The 21,232-nt window shown below is 39.6% G+C and overlaps 1 protein-coding gene across 10 annotated transcripts in view; it reads right to left on the reverse strand.

Annotated features, from left to right (window-relative positions):
* ppargc1a (peroxisome proliferator-activated receptor gamma, coactivator 1 alpha) overlaps positions 1-21,232 on the reverse strand; it is a 310,153-nt gene that overhangs the window by 37,343 nt on the left and 251,578 nt on the right. For 4 of the 10 annotated variants that reach the window (XM_044097172.1, XM_044097171.1, XM_044097178.1 and 1 more), the window contains exons 1-2: positions 9,534-9,745; positions 7,060-7,239 (exon numbers count right to left, since the gene is read on the reverse strand). In XM_044097172.1, coding sequence (XP_043953107.1) covers positions 7,060-7,239; positions 9,534-9,581 — 228 coding nt within the window. In that variant the 5' untranslated portion in view covers positions 9,582-9,745. Of the gene's footprint in view, positions 1-7,059; positions 7,240-9,120; positions 9,438-9,533; positions 9,746-21,232 lie in introns of those variants that run through there. The other 6 variants (XM_044097170.1, XM_044097169.1, XM_044097176.1 and 3 more) reach the window with 3 other exon arrangements.

Consider the following 21,232-nt stretch of genomic DNA (forward strand, 5'->3'; position numbering starts at 1 on the left):
GGACGTGACTCATGATGTTCCTGTATGAAACATACACTAAAAGCAAGACATGTAGAGCTTTTCAAGTCAAAGTAACTGACTGGCCACACATTCTGTCTCTAAACTTTAACTGTGCCATTCCATCTCATGATTCCACTGTTTTAAGGTATTTTCTGATCATTCTGGTTGTGCTTAGGGTTGTTGTTCGGCTAAGTGTCCCTGATTTTTATTTTTTTTTTTCAGTGTTACCCTGTGTTCTACTCCATTCATCTTCCCCAAAACTGTAAGCAGTGTACCCTGTCCCTACTGAAAGAAAGCCCCCACACATCATGATGCTGCCACCACCATGATTCACAGTAGGGATGCTGTGTTCAGGTATCGTTCAGGCTGCAGTGCTTGTTTTCTCCCACTCACTACATTTTTGCATGCAGATCAAAAACAAAAAAACAAATCCAAGTTTGTTCTCATCTGATTAGAAAAACTTTCGTCTATGTTTCCCATTAATATTTTGTGGGAAATTGAAAAGAGAACTGCTCAACTTGTAATTTTTTTTAATGCATTAATAGATATGTACGTATTTTTTTTTCATTTTCAGATAATGAACTGAACATGTTCCATAAGACTCTTAAAGCTTTGGATGTTAGTGATAGGTTGGTCACGAACATTTCGGTACTTAGAGCAAACTCTTTGAAGTGAACGACGGGAGCCGGCTCTTCACTAAGAGACGTTGTAAGGCTGGGCTACAAACACAGCGGCACAGCAAGAACGTCACACGAACGGTGGAGAGTGAGACACTAACTAAAGGAGAAGAGAAACATAAGGAGTCATCTCTGCACTTGTTTTCTCTTTTGCGCTCAGCTCTCGCTTCGCTCCCCTGGCAGAGCTTTGCTTTGATTGGTAGCATAGTGGCTTTGCGGTTAATCACATGTGAGGATATGGGATCATACCATTACATCAAAATATAGAAAGGTACAAACGCAATGGTCAGAGGAGTCCATCCCTTAGTCAACAGCCAGTGGTAAGGAGGAGAGTGCATTGCAAAAACTCATATGATGTATGATATGTAACACAATAATAAATTATTCTGGGTTTTAAGTTTGCTTGACGGGTTTTGTTAATTTCATTTTATGCTAAATAAAAATTTTAAATTTGATTAAGATATATATATATATATATATATATATATATATATATATATATATATATATGATTGTATATTTGATATATATATATATATATATATATATATATAAATGCCTGCTTTGTAACAGAACAAATACATAAAATTAAGGAAGTATATGGATTCTCATATAGGGAACACTGAATGCAAAATGACATCACACAAAACATTTATATTTGCCAAGGTAAGCTAAAACAGAAGGCTGCAGATGGTAATAAATTAAGAGCTGTCTTGTAGAGCCACAGACCTCTCTGAAAAGAGCTGAACTTCCCATCACTATCGATATTGTTAAATAATCTAAAGTTGCTTTACTTTCCACTTCAACTTTATGCCTGAACTGTTTATTATATCTCTACCAGCACTGCACATCAAGAATTTTACACTTTATTTTTGTACCACTTATTCTAACTGGAAGTGTTTTCTTATGCTATAATTCTCAATTTACTTCACACTAAAATAGTGTTGGTGGTGAATTATTTTGCACCACAATTTCGCTTGTAATCTTGTCTTTGTATAATTGCTGCTTTAAGGCAGTAAGAGTCCAATTTTTTGTCTTTTCCCCTAAAACAAAGTGTTAGCTTTAACTTTTGGGTGCAGACAATATGGAGTTATTCAAAAGCAAGACACCTAGAGTGTTATTCAGTGCATGTACGATGCAAACTGCTTATAAACTCTTAAGAGAACCTTCTTAAAAAAATTAACTATCCCTTTGAGCCTGCGAGCTGCTGGGCAATAAGGCGCAACTAAACCCAGACAAAGCTACATAATGCTGTTTGAAAGCTCATTCAATCACACCACATCCTCAGAATGATATAAATAAGATAATAAAAAACACACCAACATATGTGCACTCACATTTTAACACTCAGTATGGCTAATATCAGAGTAATGCTTTAAGCTTCGGCATCTTATTTTACTACTTCCTAAGCTCACAACCTTTTACTTCCAATCCGCAGGCTTTGGGTTTGTTTGGCTAACGTCCAAGCTTCTCCTTAGCCATGTGACTACTTCCCTACCCATCTGTCCCGGTGCCTCTTTGTGTCTCCCTTTCTTTCCCTCCTCCCTTTCTTCCTGCACTCGTCCCTGTGTTCCACCTGTCCATCTATCATCGAAGTACTTCACAAAAGGAACACATGCAGAGGCAGAAAGCATGTAAAAAGATAAGCCCGTAGCCAATTTTCCTTCCAAATCACACATGCCAACTCGGAGCCAACAACAGCTGTAAATGCCGTCATCTGCATATGCGGGATGCGGTAGCTGCCGGGAGGCGTCCATCACTGGAATCCAGAAAAGCCCAAACCACGATGGAAGCACATTTCCATCAATCAAAGACTTGGGGCTGGAAACGAAACCTAAGTAGTGACCTGCAGTTCAAAAAGACGTTGGGTCACACTTCTGGTGCTGTTATCTTTGGCAGTACATGGGGAACTGGTTGGACTGGCTAGCCCCTTAACAACTGCAGTCAGAAATAGACCGTGGACTTTCGCGGTCGGCTCATTTTGAAGAGGTGTCAAATACGCCGGGGCTGAGAGCGATAGCTGCTGTGTGTGTGTTAAAAGGCAGGGGTGTGGCATATCGTTCCCCACATTTTGTGTTCGGGACAGTTGGGACGATGGCAGGGAATGAAGCAAAAGGCCAGCCAGAAGACAGCTTGTGATCTGAGGACACACGCTGCTTTCAGAACACAACCGCACATGTACACAGATAGAAACATTGATGAAACCACTACAGTGGATTTTTTTTTTTTAAATGGCTGCTGAAAATTTCCATTGCTCCATTTACATGTTTTTTGCCTGGTTCTAACTTTTCAAACCTTCTTTAATCATTTACTACAATGCTGCATCAAACCTCGCGCTGAATCAAATACCCAGGTGCCATAGAAAACAGCAGGTGTTTGTCTTTCCCTCAAAGCTGCAAATCATTTCAACAGCTGACTAACTGAACCGGTGAATGCAGGTTCACAGATCCAAGGAGCAGATTGTTTTGATGGGGATATTTAAAAGAGGGGGCCTCAGTGTGACAGCTGCACCCAGCTGTTACACATGTTGCTCCAAAACAGCCCTGATAATCTGTTACCTGCTGGAACACTACAGTGCACAATGCACGCAAGAGAGGCGGAGACAGAATGTAAGTAAAGTAAAGGACCCCTCTTGCAGTTCTTTTGCAATATGAGCATTTATTAACACTTTCTCTAAATCTTCAACTTTCCTTTACATGTTTCTCTCCTCCGTGCAGAGGCCAACGTGGAGGAGGCGCAGGAAGTGCAGCTGCTGCCCCAGCTCTCTGATTCCTGCCAAGTAGCAAACTTTCCTCTGTCAGATTAAATAGGATTAGCCGGCCCTGGTGTATGATGAACTCAAAGCTTCATATGGTGACTTGTAACTCTCCAAATATGCAGGGGGGAGAAAAAAAAAAGGTCAGGGAAATGTATTACTTGACTTGCAACCTATTTTCACAATGTCCCTTGAACTTATTTACGCTGTGTCATGGTACGACCAAAACAGTTTTGAATTTTATTGAGACTGTATGAGATAAACCACAACAAGATAGCATTTGGTATTAGTGCTCAGCCCCCTGAGTTAATACTTTGTAGAGCCACCATCTGTCCTTTGGGATACATCTCTGCCACTTTTGCACATCTAAAAACAGAATTTTTGGTATTTTCTTATTAATCAAAATAGATCAATTAGAATGGATGGAGAGTGTCTGCATGCACAACTTTTTAGACCATGCCACAAACCACTCCATCGTTCCTCTGGCTGCATGCTTAGAGTTGTCCTGCTGATTGGTGAACATCTGTCCCAAGTCTTTTGCAAATAAGTCGACCCTTCTTCATATTTCTCCAAAACGTTCTTTCTTTCTTAGATCGCAGTTAGATGACTTCTTAAGCCAGTTGGCTGCACTAAATTTTAATTTAAGAAATCAGATCAAAGGTGGCTGAAAATACATTTTTCTATAATTTCATAACCATACATCACTCAGTGATCTGGTACAAATCTGGCAAAATGCATAAAATGTGATGTCTGTGACACAAAAACCTATGTTCTTTTGTTTGGACTGCTGAGGTTGTGAAACACATCAATGCAATTTTCCTGGTTTACATGGGGCGAAAAAAGCCACATGCTGATGTATGTTACCATGTGCACAAAGATGCACAGATTCAGCCCCTCATCCCAACTTCATGCTCAGAGCAAGCTTCTCTCATCAGGGGATGCAAAATTCCAATGTGTGTAAAAATGACACACATACTCACGCAGGCACACGTATACTCTCTCTTTGGTATTTTTATCCATCCCCAGAGTCACTCAGTGGCTGCTAGCCATATCACGCTACAGACTACAGAGGAACCATGGTCACACTAGCTAGTACTTAAGATCCCCCCACCCCCTGTTTGGGGTAGTCTACAGCAAGAGAATGCCAGGTGATATATAGAGCCAAACATGGAAAGAATTTAGTCTGTTATCAACTGGTGCCTGCAAGACCACCGAGGACACGCGCGCACATTCACACAAAGACAAAACACACAACAGAGACCCTGGAAACGTGACCACATGACAGGGCCATAGGCGCGCACAAGCACTGGCTCCTCACACAAGGTTTTTCCTCCTGAGGCGAGGCTAAAGCATCCAATCTCAGTCTTTCTTGTCTATCTCTGGCACTGATAAAGGTTTATAATGAACTGGGGACTACAACTCAGTCCCCAAGACTGATGGCTTTATGGCCCTGGCCAGATCATCACCCTCTGTGGACCTTTGTTTGCCACCGGGCAAGAACAGCAAGAGAGCCAGAAGGAGAGAAAGGGGGGACAAAGATTAAAGTTTTATAATCCAACCTTTGAGAAGTATTTTGCAATACTCTCCATTCCTATGTCTACGGTTTACTACGGACACGTTTTCTCAGATCTGTGCCGCATTACTAGTTTCAGGCTGAAATAAATGCAGAAAGTTGATAAGGGAGCCTACCGTCGCGGCGAGGAGCCAAACTAGAGGACAAAGGTCCTCCTGGGCTTTATCTTCTTCTTCCTTATCTTTTGTACTCCAATGTAAAATTGTGTTTGTAAACTAGTAACAGTTGAACAATTTGTTTGGGTTGTATTCAAGAATATGATAAACTGTTCTGTTGGGGGTGTGGAGATTATTCCACCAGCTGCAAGTACAAATACGCTTCACACTGCCAATAAGCATAGTGTGGCCACAGAAACTTCTGACATGAAAATGATTCAGAAGTGACCAAATATTTCTCATTAAAGTGACATCTCTCATGTTATCCAGTTGCTGTCAGAAGGTGACTTTTGCTAATGAAATGTGTGTAAGTTAATGTTTTTATCCCTTGATATGGCAGAATTTTTAGATAATCAATGGGAAAAAACTATTTTTACATTTATATTTTGCATTCCTCTCAGAGTTTTGCAGCTCATTAACAGATAGCAACTAACAAAACGACAGTTCTCCTTCAAAAGAGTAGTGCTTGGCATACCCTGTTAAGCTGACAGAATCGACTAGTACAGATGTGTCATCGTGTTAACAGACATAACTAAAATAAACCTAAAAAACAATCAAAGAAGCGTCTAACACAGTGTGCCCCCGCCAATTTATCGTTCAATATCTGCAAATTCATATTATTATGGATTTTTCTCTGGACCATAGCCTCAAATTATTTGTGAAAATGTCACCTATACACTCACTTTTTTCAATAATATTGTAGAGAAAATGTAGCTGGGACACTCAAACACCGGGGCACAATGCTACTTGACATGCTATTGCGAAAAAACCCTGGAAGTCTGTAGATGTTAACTTAAGCGATAATGTTGCTTAGCTTGCTTCCACTCCATATTATATATATATATATATATATATATATATATATATATATATATATATATATATATATATATATATATATATATATATATATATATATATATATATATATATATATATATATATATATATATATATTTGGTGTTTGAAATAGCAAGCATATTTGGAGAGGGTCTCACATATTGCAGATTTCAGCTTTCTTGTTCAAGGCTGTGGTCTCTAAATCCCATGATATTCGCTGGGAATACAAGGGGATTTATGGACTTCAGCCGTGCAAAAAAAGGTTATATTTTACTGTGCCTACAAGCTTTGTATTTGTGGCAATATTTTTGGCATTCAGAAGAAAAAAATTATGGACAGTATGTAAACAGTATGCAAATGTAGTGAAAATAACTGAGCTGCCTGTTAGCTAATGATGGTAAAGTTAGCACCTTCTTTGAACGTATTACTCCTTCAGTTGCTATATCGTATTGACAGAGTCCATTAATAATGATTGCGGATCGACATTTATATTTCAGTTACAAAAGAAATCTCTGCCATCTGAAAATCACTTTGTGAAGATTTTGGGGATTTTTGCTAATCATGACCAGATGCTAAAGTTAGCATCTGCTTCTTAGCTTCCTTTCGGCTCCAATCTAAATGGCTCCTGTGCAGGATTTAAAGACTCTAGACAGCATTTCATTATTTTTAGTTTGAAATCAAAAATACTTAAATTGATCACACTGGAACTGGGTTATTCTCCATCAAAAGGATCTCCTCTAAAACTTTTTATGTTGTAAGTCTATTGTTAACATAAACGTTTTACATTACCATCTTGCATTAACTAGGAGTAGAATAAAACTGCAATGTAATACCTGTCAAATCTGCAAAGCTTACGAATTATTAACAGCAGTTTAGGATTTGTGAGAAGTTTTTACTATTTGTGAGAAAATGGATTCTTAGTTTTCCTCAAAATATTACAAATATCTAGCAATCTTGAATACAATATTATGCAATGTGTTGTCTCTTCCGCATGATGCATCGCTACCACCTCCACACTGTGTTATAGCAAACAATAACAGGTCTGTAAGGTCAAATTACCTCAAAAAGATTAGATGTTTCATTCCCATACTGAGAGGAAATGATCTCTGATTGGTCGCTGTACCATTTAAGGCCACCCAGAAAGCTGTCGGCATCCAAGTCGCTGACATCCAGCTCTGAGAGGTCAAGTTCAGGAAGGTCTGGGCAGAGGGGCTGGTCTTCACCAACCAAGGCAGCACACTAGAGAAAAACAGAAACAATAAAGATGTTTAGGGAGATAGGAAAAAAGCCACAGTATTTGATTAAACCTGGGAAGCATCTCTGCAATACTGCCAGGAGAAAAAATGTCTTCTAGCACCTCCAATTGAAGAATTGTTGACTTAAAACACGGAGTATAAAATATTCCACATAAACAACTTATTCCACTGGAATTTTTATTATTCACCACTCCCTTTGCATCCGTCTCTTTCAGGTGCTCTTCAAATCCATAATTAATCAATAACTTTTCTCACAATTACTCCATTTGTTATTAACAGACCTGCCACGACAGTGCTGTGTGTTTTTTTTCAGGAGTCTGTTTCCATTTAGTTTCTCTCCACCTCCAGTACACTGCGTACACTGGAGAGGCCATGGCCTCCCAGCTACTAAATGCTGCCTGTTGACATTTTGTTATTCACCAGCCTCTTTTATGTAATCTAGCCAATGTGTATACTGTTTGTAGCAGCTGTTCCTGCTTCCTCGGTGTACAAATTATCAAGTCTAGCCCCGGCTGCCGACAGGAGCAAGACAGGTGTCTCGGTGAGTGAAACAAACGGAGACTGGCTCTTTTATCACAGAAAAATAAACATTGATTTAAGTCTTTGCAAGGCAGACTTTAAACAACTTAATAGCCCATACTCCAAGGAATTGTTTTGGCACCCTGAAAGGCAAGTCCAAACCTGGGGGGAGAAAAAAAGTGATCTTGCTACTGTCCTGGATGTTTATTACTTAGCTATACACACGTTAGGCGTTTATGAACGCCACAGGGAGGGGTTAGGAGAAATACAAGACATCCTCAGGCAAAGCCGTAATGGGTGTTCATCCCCTGCAGAGAGGGAGTCGGGTTCGGATCAGGGGCAAAAGCTGAGAGGGGAGGGATGCTGTGCCAAGAAGGAAAACCCGTCCAGATCTCCATGTCACAGTTCGTATTTCCACTGGAATTTGCCAACAGTCGCGACTGTGATCAGACGACTGTCATGGTGCAAAATGCAACAGAGAGGTGTAACAGATTCACTGCGCCACCATCACTCATCACCTTTACGTGATCCAGCGAGCAAAAAGGGGGCTGGGGGAGGAACACTAAATCGCAACCAAACTGTTCAGATATTCAGAGAGTGGACGTCCTGTACTTGAATTATCTCACGCACGTCTTGGTAAACTAATGAAATAGCGCCGCCAGCCAGGCAGGCGATCAGGATGCACCACGGCGCTCCAGCGGATTTTTACGCACGCACCGCGCATGAAAACACCTGCTCGGATGATTATTAGAAGAAGTAGGCAGACCTCTTGTTTGGAGAACATGCTTTTAAGGTGGACACATCGCACAGAATCGATGGAAATTAAGTTTTTAAAGAAGCCTGTACACAGTCGCAGTCCAAATCAGAAACTCTATTGAAGCATACCTGAAGTAAAATGCTGTCGCGCACTTTTTTTTTCTTATATTAAAAATTAAAGGGGCATAACAGTAATATGAATTAGAAGCCAGGACGCAGCTATGGCGGAATTGAAAAAAGAATAAAAAAGATTTCAATTCAAGGAGCCAGATGTCAGCTTAAGTGGAAAAAAATCAAGGAATCAGGAAAATCTGATGAATAAATATTTTTCTTTTATCATTTGCTAGGCGAAAAAATGAGGATGAAGAGCGCTGGAATAAAAAAGGCGAAACAGTTTAGGATTAAGTATAAAATCATCGACTCTGGATGTTGTCGTTAAAAACGATGATGCTCCTGCCAGTTCGCGTTGCTTCTCTGGTTTGGAAAAAACAAACAACAACAAAAACTTCAAAAACAAAACTATCCCAACTGCGAGGCACATCATGAGATTATCACCGCCAGTGGATTTCATCTGTCAAATGACAAATACCTGACTCTGAGACATTTCAGTCATTTCGGCATGAATAAGCCCCCCTCTCTTTGCACCCAGAGCGCGTTCCGTCCGCGGCTGGAAAGAGACTCTCAGTCAGTTTTGCAAGCGCAGATCCTGTAAGGAGGTATCCTGGAAAAAAAAAGACCCTTCGAGCGCGCCTGACAGCCTCTACATGTTTAACTGAGGTGGAAAGCAACACTCCGCATGTCATATATTCCCTTGCTGTAAATCCCTTGCATCGTCAACCGCCGCTTCCAGACGCGCGCGCTACACCGGCACCACTGGAAGAGGGAGAGTAGGAGGAGGAGAGACTTGTCCATCGTTCCAGGAGGAGAAAAAGCCCTCGAGAGGGCTAGAAGGATGTGAAAGGAGGATTTTTATTTTTTATTTTTTTTGTAAGATGCGCTCACCTCTAATTCTGTCCACACCGAGTCCTGGTTACACCTGTCCCACGCCATCCAGAATCACTGAATGACGCTCCGAAAAACAAAACCCAAAATGGAAAAAAAAAAGGGGGGGAACAAAATCAAGTAAAAAAGAAATCCACACACGCTTCCCACTCGCTCTCACACAGGCAACTGCTGCCCCTCGCCGAGAATGAACCGAGGGCACCTGTCTTACAACTGCTTTCCATCACATGACAAAGCTATTAAAAGTAGGCAGGGGAGTGACTCCGCGTCCACTCCACTCCACTCGTCGGTGACGCGCGGCGAGCGGGCGGAGTCTGGCAGCGCAACATAGTAAAATCCCGCTCGTGCACTGCAAAAAATGTCCACCGGAAAACCAGATCGTGATCTCTTTGACACTAAATCCTATATCAGAACATAAAAAAAAAAAAAGAAAAGAAATATTCAAAAAAATGTATAAACAAATAAGAAGGTCAAATTTTTACGTGGCTAATAATGATAATGACAAATTATTTAATTGGAATTGCCAGCATCTGTGTTGTTTATGGAAGTGTGTTTTTAAGGGATGGTTGGTATGTTGGTTCTATTTAGGCAATTAAACAGTGGTGACAGCATTGGAGGTATTTTAATCGTGTAAATCAATAAGCTAAACAAAGTAATAAATTAACTAAAATATTACCAAAACAACTGTTTATTGGCTTTTATTTATTGCTATGTTTCTATCATCTTAGCCTGCTATTTTCAGAGAGATTATATCAATTATTAAGAAGTAAACTAGTTGTGTTGAGGATGAAAAGAAAAGAATGGTAATGGCAGCAGCACGATGTGGGGATGACTAGAGAATCATCCCCACAGCATGTTGCTGCCACCGTCACTAAAGTTCAAATCTGTTTGAAACTTTTGACTTTTTAGACATTTTGGCTCATTTCAAATATCTACAAAGGTTGCCAAGAAATAACTGGATCTTTTTCATAAGATCAAACTTAAACTCCATAAAACACCAACACTTGTAAAAGTCACCCACCTCAACATTGCCATGACGTCTTTTTAACGCCTGAGCAACATATGTGAATGAAATGGAGTCTTGAATCTGTCATTTACTGAAGGCAAAGCCTAGTGTTTCATTGTTTTATCTTTTTCTTAAATTAAACTGACAAAAGCAGTAGAAGTTTAATATTGGCACCAACAGTATTTAGATGGGGGTTTTGTGTTCACATTCATCCCTTCATTTGTTTTTATTTTATTTTATTTTATCCCAACAAAAAGTTGTCACAAAGGTAACTCCACCAATTTCAAAAAGAAAACATCTAAAATATCCCTTTTACTATGTATGTTTTTATTTCTAAGTCTCACACTTAAAAACATGTAAAGTTTGCTAAGTTATTGGCCTATTTTCACATTTTACCCTCAAACATTTCCAGATATTTATTTCTTTTGGAAATAAAACATAGATAAATAAAGTTTGCTCCATTTTTCCATATCAGAAAAACAAAGAGCACCAAAAATTAATTTCCCTTTTTTTTTTTTTTTTTTTTTTTTTTTCAATTTTCAACATTGTGGGGAAACCCAATAGGCTGTGTGTATTAGCTGAAGTCCAATCACTATAGGTAAGCTACTTCTAGTTATTCCACAGAAGTCAATGAAATACATAAACTATTCTTTTTTTTCCAATTTTAAATCTTGTTTTAAATTCTGAATTTAAAGCAAGTGGACTTAAATTCAAAAAAATTCCTATTCTTTAATGGAGAAGAGGAGTTTTCGTCTCTGAGCTATTTCCTAATTACCTCCAGCCGCCCCTTTAAATTTAAATACCAATGTTTGGGGTGGGGAGACATCAAATCAGATAAAGCAGTTGTTTTTAGGAAAGATTTTCTTTTCTACATAGAGACTATGAATAAAAGGACAGGTGGCAGTATGGGCCTTGTATATACTGTCAACAGGATGTTGTATAGGCAACATCACCACCAGAGTAAATAAAAACAGAAGCTTTGTGGATATTTTAAACAGAAGTGGTTTTCTGTTAGAGAGCGGATAGACAGGTATACAGCTGGTATGACGGACTCAATCTGCGCTGCCGTATTTGTGCCATTTAAGGCTTTTTTCTGAGCAATTCTATTAACAAAGCAATGAGTTTTTAAACCAATAGGGCTTTTTTTGAAATAATGACTGTCATTGTTTCTGTTTGGACGACGTTTTTCAAGAAACACCCAAGCTATATTCAAACAATAGATTCCTGTAATAAGAGACTCACTCCAAGGAATAAGCGAACCCCAATCCAATTTTTACTCTTGTAAGCCTATTAAGGCCACCTGAGCATGCAAAAGAGCAATTGTCTCCCTAAATTGGTGAACCACATACAGTAAGTCTCATTAAACACTAAATTGCACAGAAGCCCATAAAAAGGTAGTTCAACTGGAAATGTAAATTGTACGGCTTGTGTGAGAGCCAGACAGTGTGAGGTAAGGGTATTACAGTTTATGGATACCTCGGGGCATTTGTAGCATTAAATCTATACATTGGCACCTAGTTTATGCTCATAAATGATATATCCGTCTCCTAAAGCAGCATGTAAGTCACAGTTTTACTGCATATCTGATTGTCCTCTTCATACCAATTAAGACAACAGAAGCTAAAGATAGATAGCGTGTTATGATTCCCTCTTTTGAACAGGCTTCTTTTTCCCACTAAAAACACTTTCCTGCTGCAAGGCACCTTTTCTTGTATTCAGAGGCAGAGATTCGAAGATACAGGAATCATTTTTTAAAACGGAAATGAAGGGGAGCAGGAGAGAAGTGGCGATCTCCAGCCTGAAGAAAGTGCAGGTTTTGAAATGCTTTTGTTTTATGGTGTGTTACTGGTGTGCGGTTCTTATTAATATTTTTTAGAATAATATTCTAGAATCAGGCTGTTTGTTGAGAGTTGCTATCTCCAGGTCTTCTGCAGCTCTTGTTCTTCCCGTTGGCTCTCATTGGCTGAACAGACGCATCCGATCTTCATGATTATGCCACCACCATGCCTCACAATGGGGATGGTCTTTTCAAGATGATAGATGTAGGCCTGTGTACAATATGTGACTTGTGGAGCAAACTGAAAACATGAGTTTTTCTCTGTAATGGATTATCCCACCTGATTTGTGGATATTTGCAGCTTTTCTTGGCTGCTTCTCTGAATTATTCTCTTCTACACAGATCAAAATCTACTTCAAAATGATGAACTAGTTTGCGTTGCTCTGTCACCTTAAAGTCCCAATAAAAAAACATTGAATATTATGGTTGTGTCATAAAAAAATGTAGAAAAAAGTTTGTAGAGAGAATGGCAGAAACAAGGCTCAACATCCAGAGTATAGAGCACCCAAAGCGCAGCAAGTTTCAGGACCAGTTCAATCAATTTATCCTGTAAAGAAAAGTCTTGAGTCAGCCTCAAGTCTTGATTTCACTCAACAGTTGCATTTAACCGCTAGTTTAGATGTCTCCTCCCCATGAGAGCGAATCTATGGGACAGAGTGCGAAAATCTGTTTGCACTTGTTGCTCGCCTAGCATGTTGTCTTCCTTTAGGGTGGCCCAAACTCTTCCACCCCCCCCTAGACCTTTGAATGTTGCAAATTGTCTAACATAACCTTGAAAGTACAGCTCAAACACATTAGAGACTTAATAAATTAAAAGAGACACTGACAAATTGTAAAACGCCTCTAAACTCGAAAATAAAACGATATGACAACTGTCGGGTCGCAAGTGCCGACATTTACAGGGTCTTGTAAAGCTCTCGATGATTAAACCGTTTCTAAAGAGAGTTAGTTGACAAGTGGAGTTCTCCAAGCCAAAATGGGGCTAATCCACAGATAATTATCTCTGTTTGAATATTCAGTGTGGCCTGACTCGTGGTATGGAGCTTCCTATTTGCATTTCTGGTCTTATTGAATCTGATATTAACATATCTATTAAAAGAGCCAAATTTGCATCGATCTTGGTTTCATTTCGAAGCCAAACGGGGCGTCTGTTTTGACACTCCATCCATTCTTGGGAGACGGTGTCTTGTTTTTGCCTTTCGCTGCTAAGTGTGTCGCCGGCCCTCAGAGAGCGAGCTGCTGCTGCGCGCCGTGTGTGGGGCGGTGATTCATATCACTTTGTTGCATGTCATTGCTCCCAACAGAATCCATCCTAGCATCTGGCCATTTTAATACACGGTGGCTGGATTCATGAGAATTAATTGAGGGCAGAGGTAAAGCGGAGTGCCGCATCTATCTACGTATCCTTCAGGACTTTAATAGGACAGCTTATGCTTCGTTGTCTGGGCAGCCTTTTGATGTGCTTTCAGATCTTTGGCGCATGGGTCATTTTTCCACTTGATATGTCATATTGTTTTCGCCCTGTTAGGGGACAGTGGAGGAAGTGGTTGCATTTCACAGTGGTCTCATGCTCTGCAGTAGCACAGGCTGTAATGCCATACAGAATTAGCTCCAGGAAGTAGAAATGGACACACTCTGCAAGTAAGCAGTTTTGGAGCCGGGTCAGATGGTGTCACAAGTTTGTGGAGGTTCCTCCCCCCTGACTCTAAAACTCTGATGTGTATGTACGCATATTAGAAAATATGCATTTTACAGAGAACTCATTTCCATTGAACTTTCTCACACATTCTTGCAATCAGAGCATATTTTGGAAGATTTTCCACAAATAAAAATCTGAAAAGTGTGGCACGCATGTGTGTGCCACTGCCTATAGATAAAGTCTGGGGTTAATTTTTTTTCCCTTCAGAAATCACATTACTGGTAAACATAGTCCTCCAGTGTGTGATGTAGTCTGGTATCAAACTCACAGGTCTGCGGGAGAAAATTAGGCAAACCAGGTCAATGTTAAGGTTGTGAAGAAGTTTGAATTGGGTTTGGGTTGTAAAAGAATGTCCTCAAATGCAGCATGCCAAAGACATCCACTTAGACTGGTACGGAGGTACAGAGAGCATTAATTAAAGAAGGCGTTACACTGTAGAGATTCACAGTTTAGGTGAGAGAAAACTATTAGCCATGCACTGCACAAATTTGGAAAAGAGGAGGGCAAAGATTAAATCTCTAAATATGACAAAGTCATAAGAACATTGCCCAGTATTGGTAATTGAGCAAAGTATTGCTCTAGGGAGGCTGAATCCAATTTAATGCAACACTTTTCAGGTTTTTATTTGTGTTTATCTAAAAATCACTGAAAAATATCCCGGCTATAATGTAAATAAAAATCTAAAAATATCTAGGCACATGAGGTTTTGCTTGACTGCAGACCCATTAGAGATAAGCGACAATCCACGCAAATGCTTGTGGTTTACATACAGTGAGCCGGTGAGTTCTCCCTCCTTAAGGATTTCACATCTTCTCTCTTTGTTGTGCCCTTCAGAGAAGACATCGCTTTGCCGCCCTTCGTGCAAAAGCGTGTAATCCTTTCCATCAATGAACTCCACTGTGTCATTTAGACGCTCCCAGGATGGTGGCTGCTTTCCCCACGGAGAGTCCGGCCCACATTATTAAGGCAAATGGCATGAAGAGGCTAGGGCCAGTTAGCCATGGCAGAGACTTGGAATTTAAAATAGCATCAGCCTCATGTGGTGACTGGTAAACACAAGAAAAAAAAAAGAGGCCTGAGGGTGCAACACAGGAACACCCTCACCTTTCCTGAGCTCCAGTTCTGTTTTGGTAGCGCTGGGGTAAACGTGTTTGGCCCTCCCCAGATACAGTCGAAAAATATCACCTGGCGAAGCGAGCTGTAGTGTCCCTCCTGGGCTGGGTGTTGGAGGGACTGTTATTAGGGCTTGTTTAAGAACACCAGCAATTCGGGGAAAATGCATGTGAAAAGTGGTGCTGGAAAGAGGGGGGAGTGTGAGTGCACGTATGTCTTTGGGAACCTGGCAGAGCTAAACATGCGCTCTGGGCAGGGGCTTCTGAGAGACTTTTTGTTTTGCCTGGGTATAGCACTCACAAGGAATATTAAAATTTATGGGCCATGAGGGTTTGGGTTGCAAACACACACTTGCTTTCACACGCTTGTTGATTTGAAATGCAGCAAGCCTCAACTTTAAAACTGTTGTAAAACATTGAACTAATGTCATAACAATGTCACTGGAGGAAATGTGGAGCAATTTTTAGTAGAGGGGTTGCAGTAAAGTCATGATTTATCTTCTTTTGAAATTAGGGTTCTGTGGGGTAGATTTATGTTGCCATTGTCTTACTTCCATTAGGGACAGCTTGTCTTCAGTCTGCTTATGGTTAACAAAACTAATACCTTTCCCCCAGAAGATCTCAGTCATCTAAGAGGTTTACAGCTATTTACTCTGAACCTGACTGTTTGTACGTCCAGTACATTGCAACATGCTTTGGATGAAACATCAAAACTGCTTGGTGTTCTATTAACCCATCAGTCTGTTGGTGTGCAATGCGGTTGGAATTTATATAACATTGTTTTTATATTACTTAGATCTGTCCAGATATTGGCCTCAATCTGAATTAGGTTGAGTTTGAGCCACCCATCTACAACGTCTCTGATTCTTTAAACTGAAATAGTTCTAGCGGCTAAGATACAATACTCACTATAACTGCATCATAGAAGTTCATGAAAAAAAAAACAACAACAAAACACATTACTCCCTATTATTTTTTCAACAGAAATTACACATTATTGACACTATTGCTTGTCCTCATATTAAATTTTTTATATGGAACTTTAAATGTTTAATATTAAACGGAACTTAACCACAAAAAAACAACAACTTTGTTTTAGCTAAACAAAATATTCTGATGAATTGAATATCAACTTGCAACAAATAAACAAGTATCTAACTTAAATAATTCTCAAAGTCTGGATAAGTATGGAGAAAGAAAGCCATCCATTCATCTATTCATATAGACATACATAACAGATAATTATAGAGGGTCAAACATCTATTCAAACATCAGAGCAATCTGTCCATTTAGTCCACCAGCTACTTATTCTTGCTAGAAGGATGGACAAACATTTGACTTACTGAACAGTGAACTGTATATTTTCAAATGTAAACCCTGAGCTTATATATCTACTGACAACTTTTAACATTTGTATCTGAAAAAATCTGGGATGTGTAGGAACCCCATAGACAGACACAGCTAGATTATTTTCACTAAAACATGACCAGCATGTGAAATGCACATTTAAACACCTCACAAAAAAAGAAATAAATAAATAAAAAAAAACATTATTCTGCTGTTTTTCACCAAAGGAATGGAAATTAACTCAGAGATGTAAAAAGAAAAGGAAAAAAAAGAAACTTCATTACTGAGATCTCATTGCTAACCAGAGGCAAAATTAGGTACATTTCTTTTCAAACTGCACAAACCTCCTGCGAGTCACAAGAAGGGCCCAAAGCACAACAGATGTTGTGGAGCTCTAAAATAATAGAGAGGAAGGCCTGAATACCTTGACAGTGCAGTCCTTATGTACTCTTCTCACTGGAAGAGCGCCAGGAAAGAATTAGGTCGACTAAAGTGCATTGTGCCTGGTGGAACTCCATGCTAAAACAGCATCACAGGAGAGTGGAAGAGGGAGCGGGGTTGGTGTGTGGAGGGGACAGTGTTGGGTGTCACACAGGTACAAATTTCTGGAGCAGCACGTTTCTTTTTCTTTCTATTTTTTTGTCTTGTATCATGAAAACGTGAGCAGAAACATTTACACCCCTGAGTCCAGATTGCAGCCTAATTATTTTCAGCAATGAAAAGGAAAAGTGGAATAAGAGCGAGAGAGGGAGAGATGGGGGGGGGAAATGCATGCGAATTGCAATTCTCTCATACAGCCTGCATACAGGGTGTATAACCACAAGCCTGAAAAAAAATCCTTACAGCACAATAAAACTGATTGTATCATCACCTTTTTTCCCCTTACAGGCGGCATTTCTACTACTCTTCACATCACTTCTAAAAGGAGCATGTACTGCTGAAATACACTGTGATGGAGGGGGGAGAGGGGAAGGGGGAAAAAAAGCAGGACAGGGATGAGAGGGAAAGAGAAGGAGCAGTCAATACCCATTTTTGCCAAGACATGCCAGTAAAAAAAGAGCAAAGAGACAAAAGGACCAGATGGATGGAGATGGAGCTAATGCTGAAAGAGAGTGTGACAGTCTGTAACAAAAGAAAGCGAGCTGCTGGGAGTGATGGAAAGAGTCGGACAAAGATGAGGCATGAATTAGGCGCGGATATGGAAGCAAAAGGGAAGGAAGACGGGAGGCTGAGCACATGAAGGAGTTATCAGGGATGGGAAGCGTTGACTTTAACAAAAAATTGGGGTTGGGAAGACCGTGAGGCTGCAGTGACCACCTCGTAAGGCTGTTACTCCGATAAACCAACGTCTTTCTGACATGGAGCCACTGCAAGACTCCCAGCGCCAGCCCAACCACATCCTCTATCTGAGTTTTAATCTCATTGTCGCCACCTTTCCAGTCCCCCCACATGGCCCTGTTATGGTCGGAGATTTTTCTGCTTACGATGGGTATCTGCTATGCGTGTGAAGTGTAGTATTTGCTTTCAGGAAAGTCGGCATTTTTACTTCCAAGTCGTCTCCGTGCCAACATGAACTCATTGCCTTCTGTCTAACAATCATGTTTATGAGAACAAAAAGAGCATTCTCTTTCTGGTTGCAACAACCGCATTAATAAGGATGGCAACGCAGCAGCAAAACGCTGCCTTCATATTTAAAACATTTGTAACTAAATAGCAGACAATTTCTGGTTTCTGGTATAAAGATATGCTGAGGTTTTAAAAAGTTATCCTTCCAGAAATGAGGGGCAAGATGTGCTTTTTTGAGGAAAATGTACCCTCACTGTTACTGCACACTGCTTCTCAGCTGGAAGAAATAAGACTGCTACACTGGTTTATAGGTGATGAATTAAAACAAAAAAAATTATCATCATGCTGTTCCTACAGTTTAAAGTCCTTTAAGTGAGAGAAGCCAGAGAAAGTCCATAGGGCAACTGTGGTTTTATCTGGTAATGTGAAACATATGTAAAGAACAGCACTTACAGTGCTCAACTGGAAAAGTGCTGTTGCTAAAAAAAGAAAAAATAATAAAAAAAATAAATCACAAAATGTTGTTTTATCATTAATATTTTTGGATTGTCTAACAAAATAAAACAAATGAAAGATAACATTGCATCAACTTGAATAAACAAAAGTTATGAAGAAATAAATAGAAAACTTTAAACAATTAAAATATCTGTCATTTAATCTAAGATAATAAAATTTAAATTACAATCAACTAGACAGTATTTCGCCAACTTTGTAATAATAACTATAGGAGAATGAAGCAAAACAAAGAAAATGAGTAATTCTTTGCCTCAACTCAAAGCCAGACTTATTAGATACATATTTTTCTCTCTAAAAATAACAGCTGATGTTTGACATTTTTTGTATCACCACCATATTTTTACTTCAGGTAATAAATATATTAAGAATCACAAACTGGTACATGCCAACCTAACAGAATGAAAGTGTAGGTAAGCATATCTCTGACTGTGCTGAGCAACAATGCTGGCTTTTCCTAGTGAGTAGGCAACATTATTGTTTTTGGCAGACGTCTGTTTTCCAGTCAAATGTGTTGAGCCTCAAGCAATTTCCACTATCTGGAGTACAAGGTAAATTCCAAAACTTATTTTACTATCCGACCATCAGTAGCTGAAATCTAGTGCAGGTTGGACAGTGAGGAAGTTGCTCATCTCAATCAGCAGTCTCGGTTTCCACAGCGTTCTCCTTGATCCTTTTCCTGATCCCTTGTGGTGCGTTTTAAAGGTGCTGTGTGTCCGCTGGGACTGCCATCACTGCTGCAATAAACAGGATTAATCAGCGCTGGCGTTGGGCACTTTGGTCCAGATGACGCGTGTAATTAAGAAGTAATTGGCATGTCATCTGTACATGAGGAAATATAACACGCACCAACCAGATGCAGCCCGCTACAACAAGTGCCGCACCAACGGCCGTGTCCTCACAGGCCTTTTATTCATTTATTTTTGCTCACATAGATAACTCCCTTCTCACTGCTGACACTTTTGCTTCCTTAACATCTTTATTCATCCTGCAAACCCGCTCGCATTGTAATTCACTTGCCTGTTCATTTATTTACATGCTAACGCACTTAAACGCTAATTTGCTAACTTATTCATTTATTTACATGCTAACCCACTTACTGCTGCTTGCATTCTGTGACTTATTCATTTATCCACATTTAGGATGACACAGTTACTTTCCCCGAGTATTCATTTATGCGCGTGGGCAAGTCACTTAAATTCTCACCAGCTTAATTAAGAGGCCCCTCTCTTCTCACCTTACACAAAAGGATGGATTTATGGCGCATACTCTGTAGCTGCACACAAAGGTAGATAGCTGAGATGCCTCTTTCATGTCGGGGTCAGTCTGGACGCAACAGGGGGTGTAAACTGGCCTTATCTCTCCTTGTAAACTGGATGCTCCAACTTCATAGCTTACGTGGAAGATATTTGGACTGACAGAGACATGTTTATTTAGCACGTAAGTCTCCTCTAGTTTGAGCAAAAGACCGCAATTTTAAAGAAAATCAATTTAAAATGATGCTCTAGGTTCCTTCTAAATGACAGAAACCTCTTAATATTCCAGTCGCACCTATCGGCAACCATTCCTTGGAGCAAATGCAGCTTTCAATTTTGTTAACATAAGAAACCTTATTGATCCAAACCTGCAGTGCATCTTCGTTTTAAAGCAAATGGACAATATTAATCCTGCAGTGTGTGTTTATGACTAAAGTTTGAATGTGCCGAAATTAGTCTAACAAAGTTTTTAAGGAAGTGGACCATGTGCCTGGAATGTGAAAGGGCTGTAAGGCAAAAATAAAGAAAGAAAGAGAGAGGGTGCATAAAGGCAAAACGAATATCTCCTGGAAATCTGTTTCATCACAGCAATTTCATCCTATGCCAGTTTCCCAGAGAAGCGACAATCTGTAGACAAAAACAAAGGGGAAAAAAGGAAGGAAAACACGGCCTAGAAAACGTTCACTCCACCCCTACCCCTTATACATTTTGGTTGCATTTTACAAAATGCAACCAAAAATGCAAAAAGATTTTGCAAAAACCATCTGAAAAGTGCAGCAGGCTACAAAGTATTTTGCCATTACTTTATGAGACCACCATATTACATGTCCACATAGAAGGAAATCTGGTCACATTTTACAACTTTTATTTTTGGTCGCCATACAAATTATTATGTGTACTGTACATAGTGAAGGTAGTATTATGGTGTGAGCCATTTCTTTCTTGTGAGACTGGAATATTTTGCAGAGGTCCAACCTCAAGCAAGAATATCAAGTCACTGCTACTATGGTTTAGATTAAAACATCTTTGTTAGAATAGCCCAGTCAAAGTGGAGACATTTCACATTTAATTGCACACAGGTGGACTCTATTTATTAATTGAATGTTGCACAAAATTTTATTTAGAGGCGTCAAAAGAAATGGGTCGAAACACTTTTCAGAGTTCTATTTATATAATCGTTTAAAACTATACTTTTTTTTTTTGCTCTGCTTCACAATTTTACACTGCTTTGTGTTTATCTTTCACATGAGATCTTAATAAAACAGACTAAAGTTTGTGGACATAATATAGCAAAATACAAAAAAAGTTTAAGTCTGAAAGATACTTTTACAATACTATATGTAGAAGACAGTGCTGCCTTCTT

This window comes from Gambusia affinis, linkage group LG18 (genome assembly GCF_019740435.1).
Source record: "Gambusia affinis linkage group LG18, SWU_Gaff_1.0, whole genome shotgun sequence".
Classification (NCBI taxonomy): domain Eukaryota; kingdom Metazoa; phylum Chordata; class Actinopteri; order Cyprinodontiformes; family Poeciliidae; genus Gambusia; species Gambusia affinis.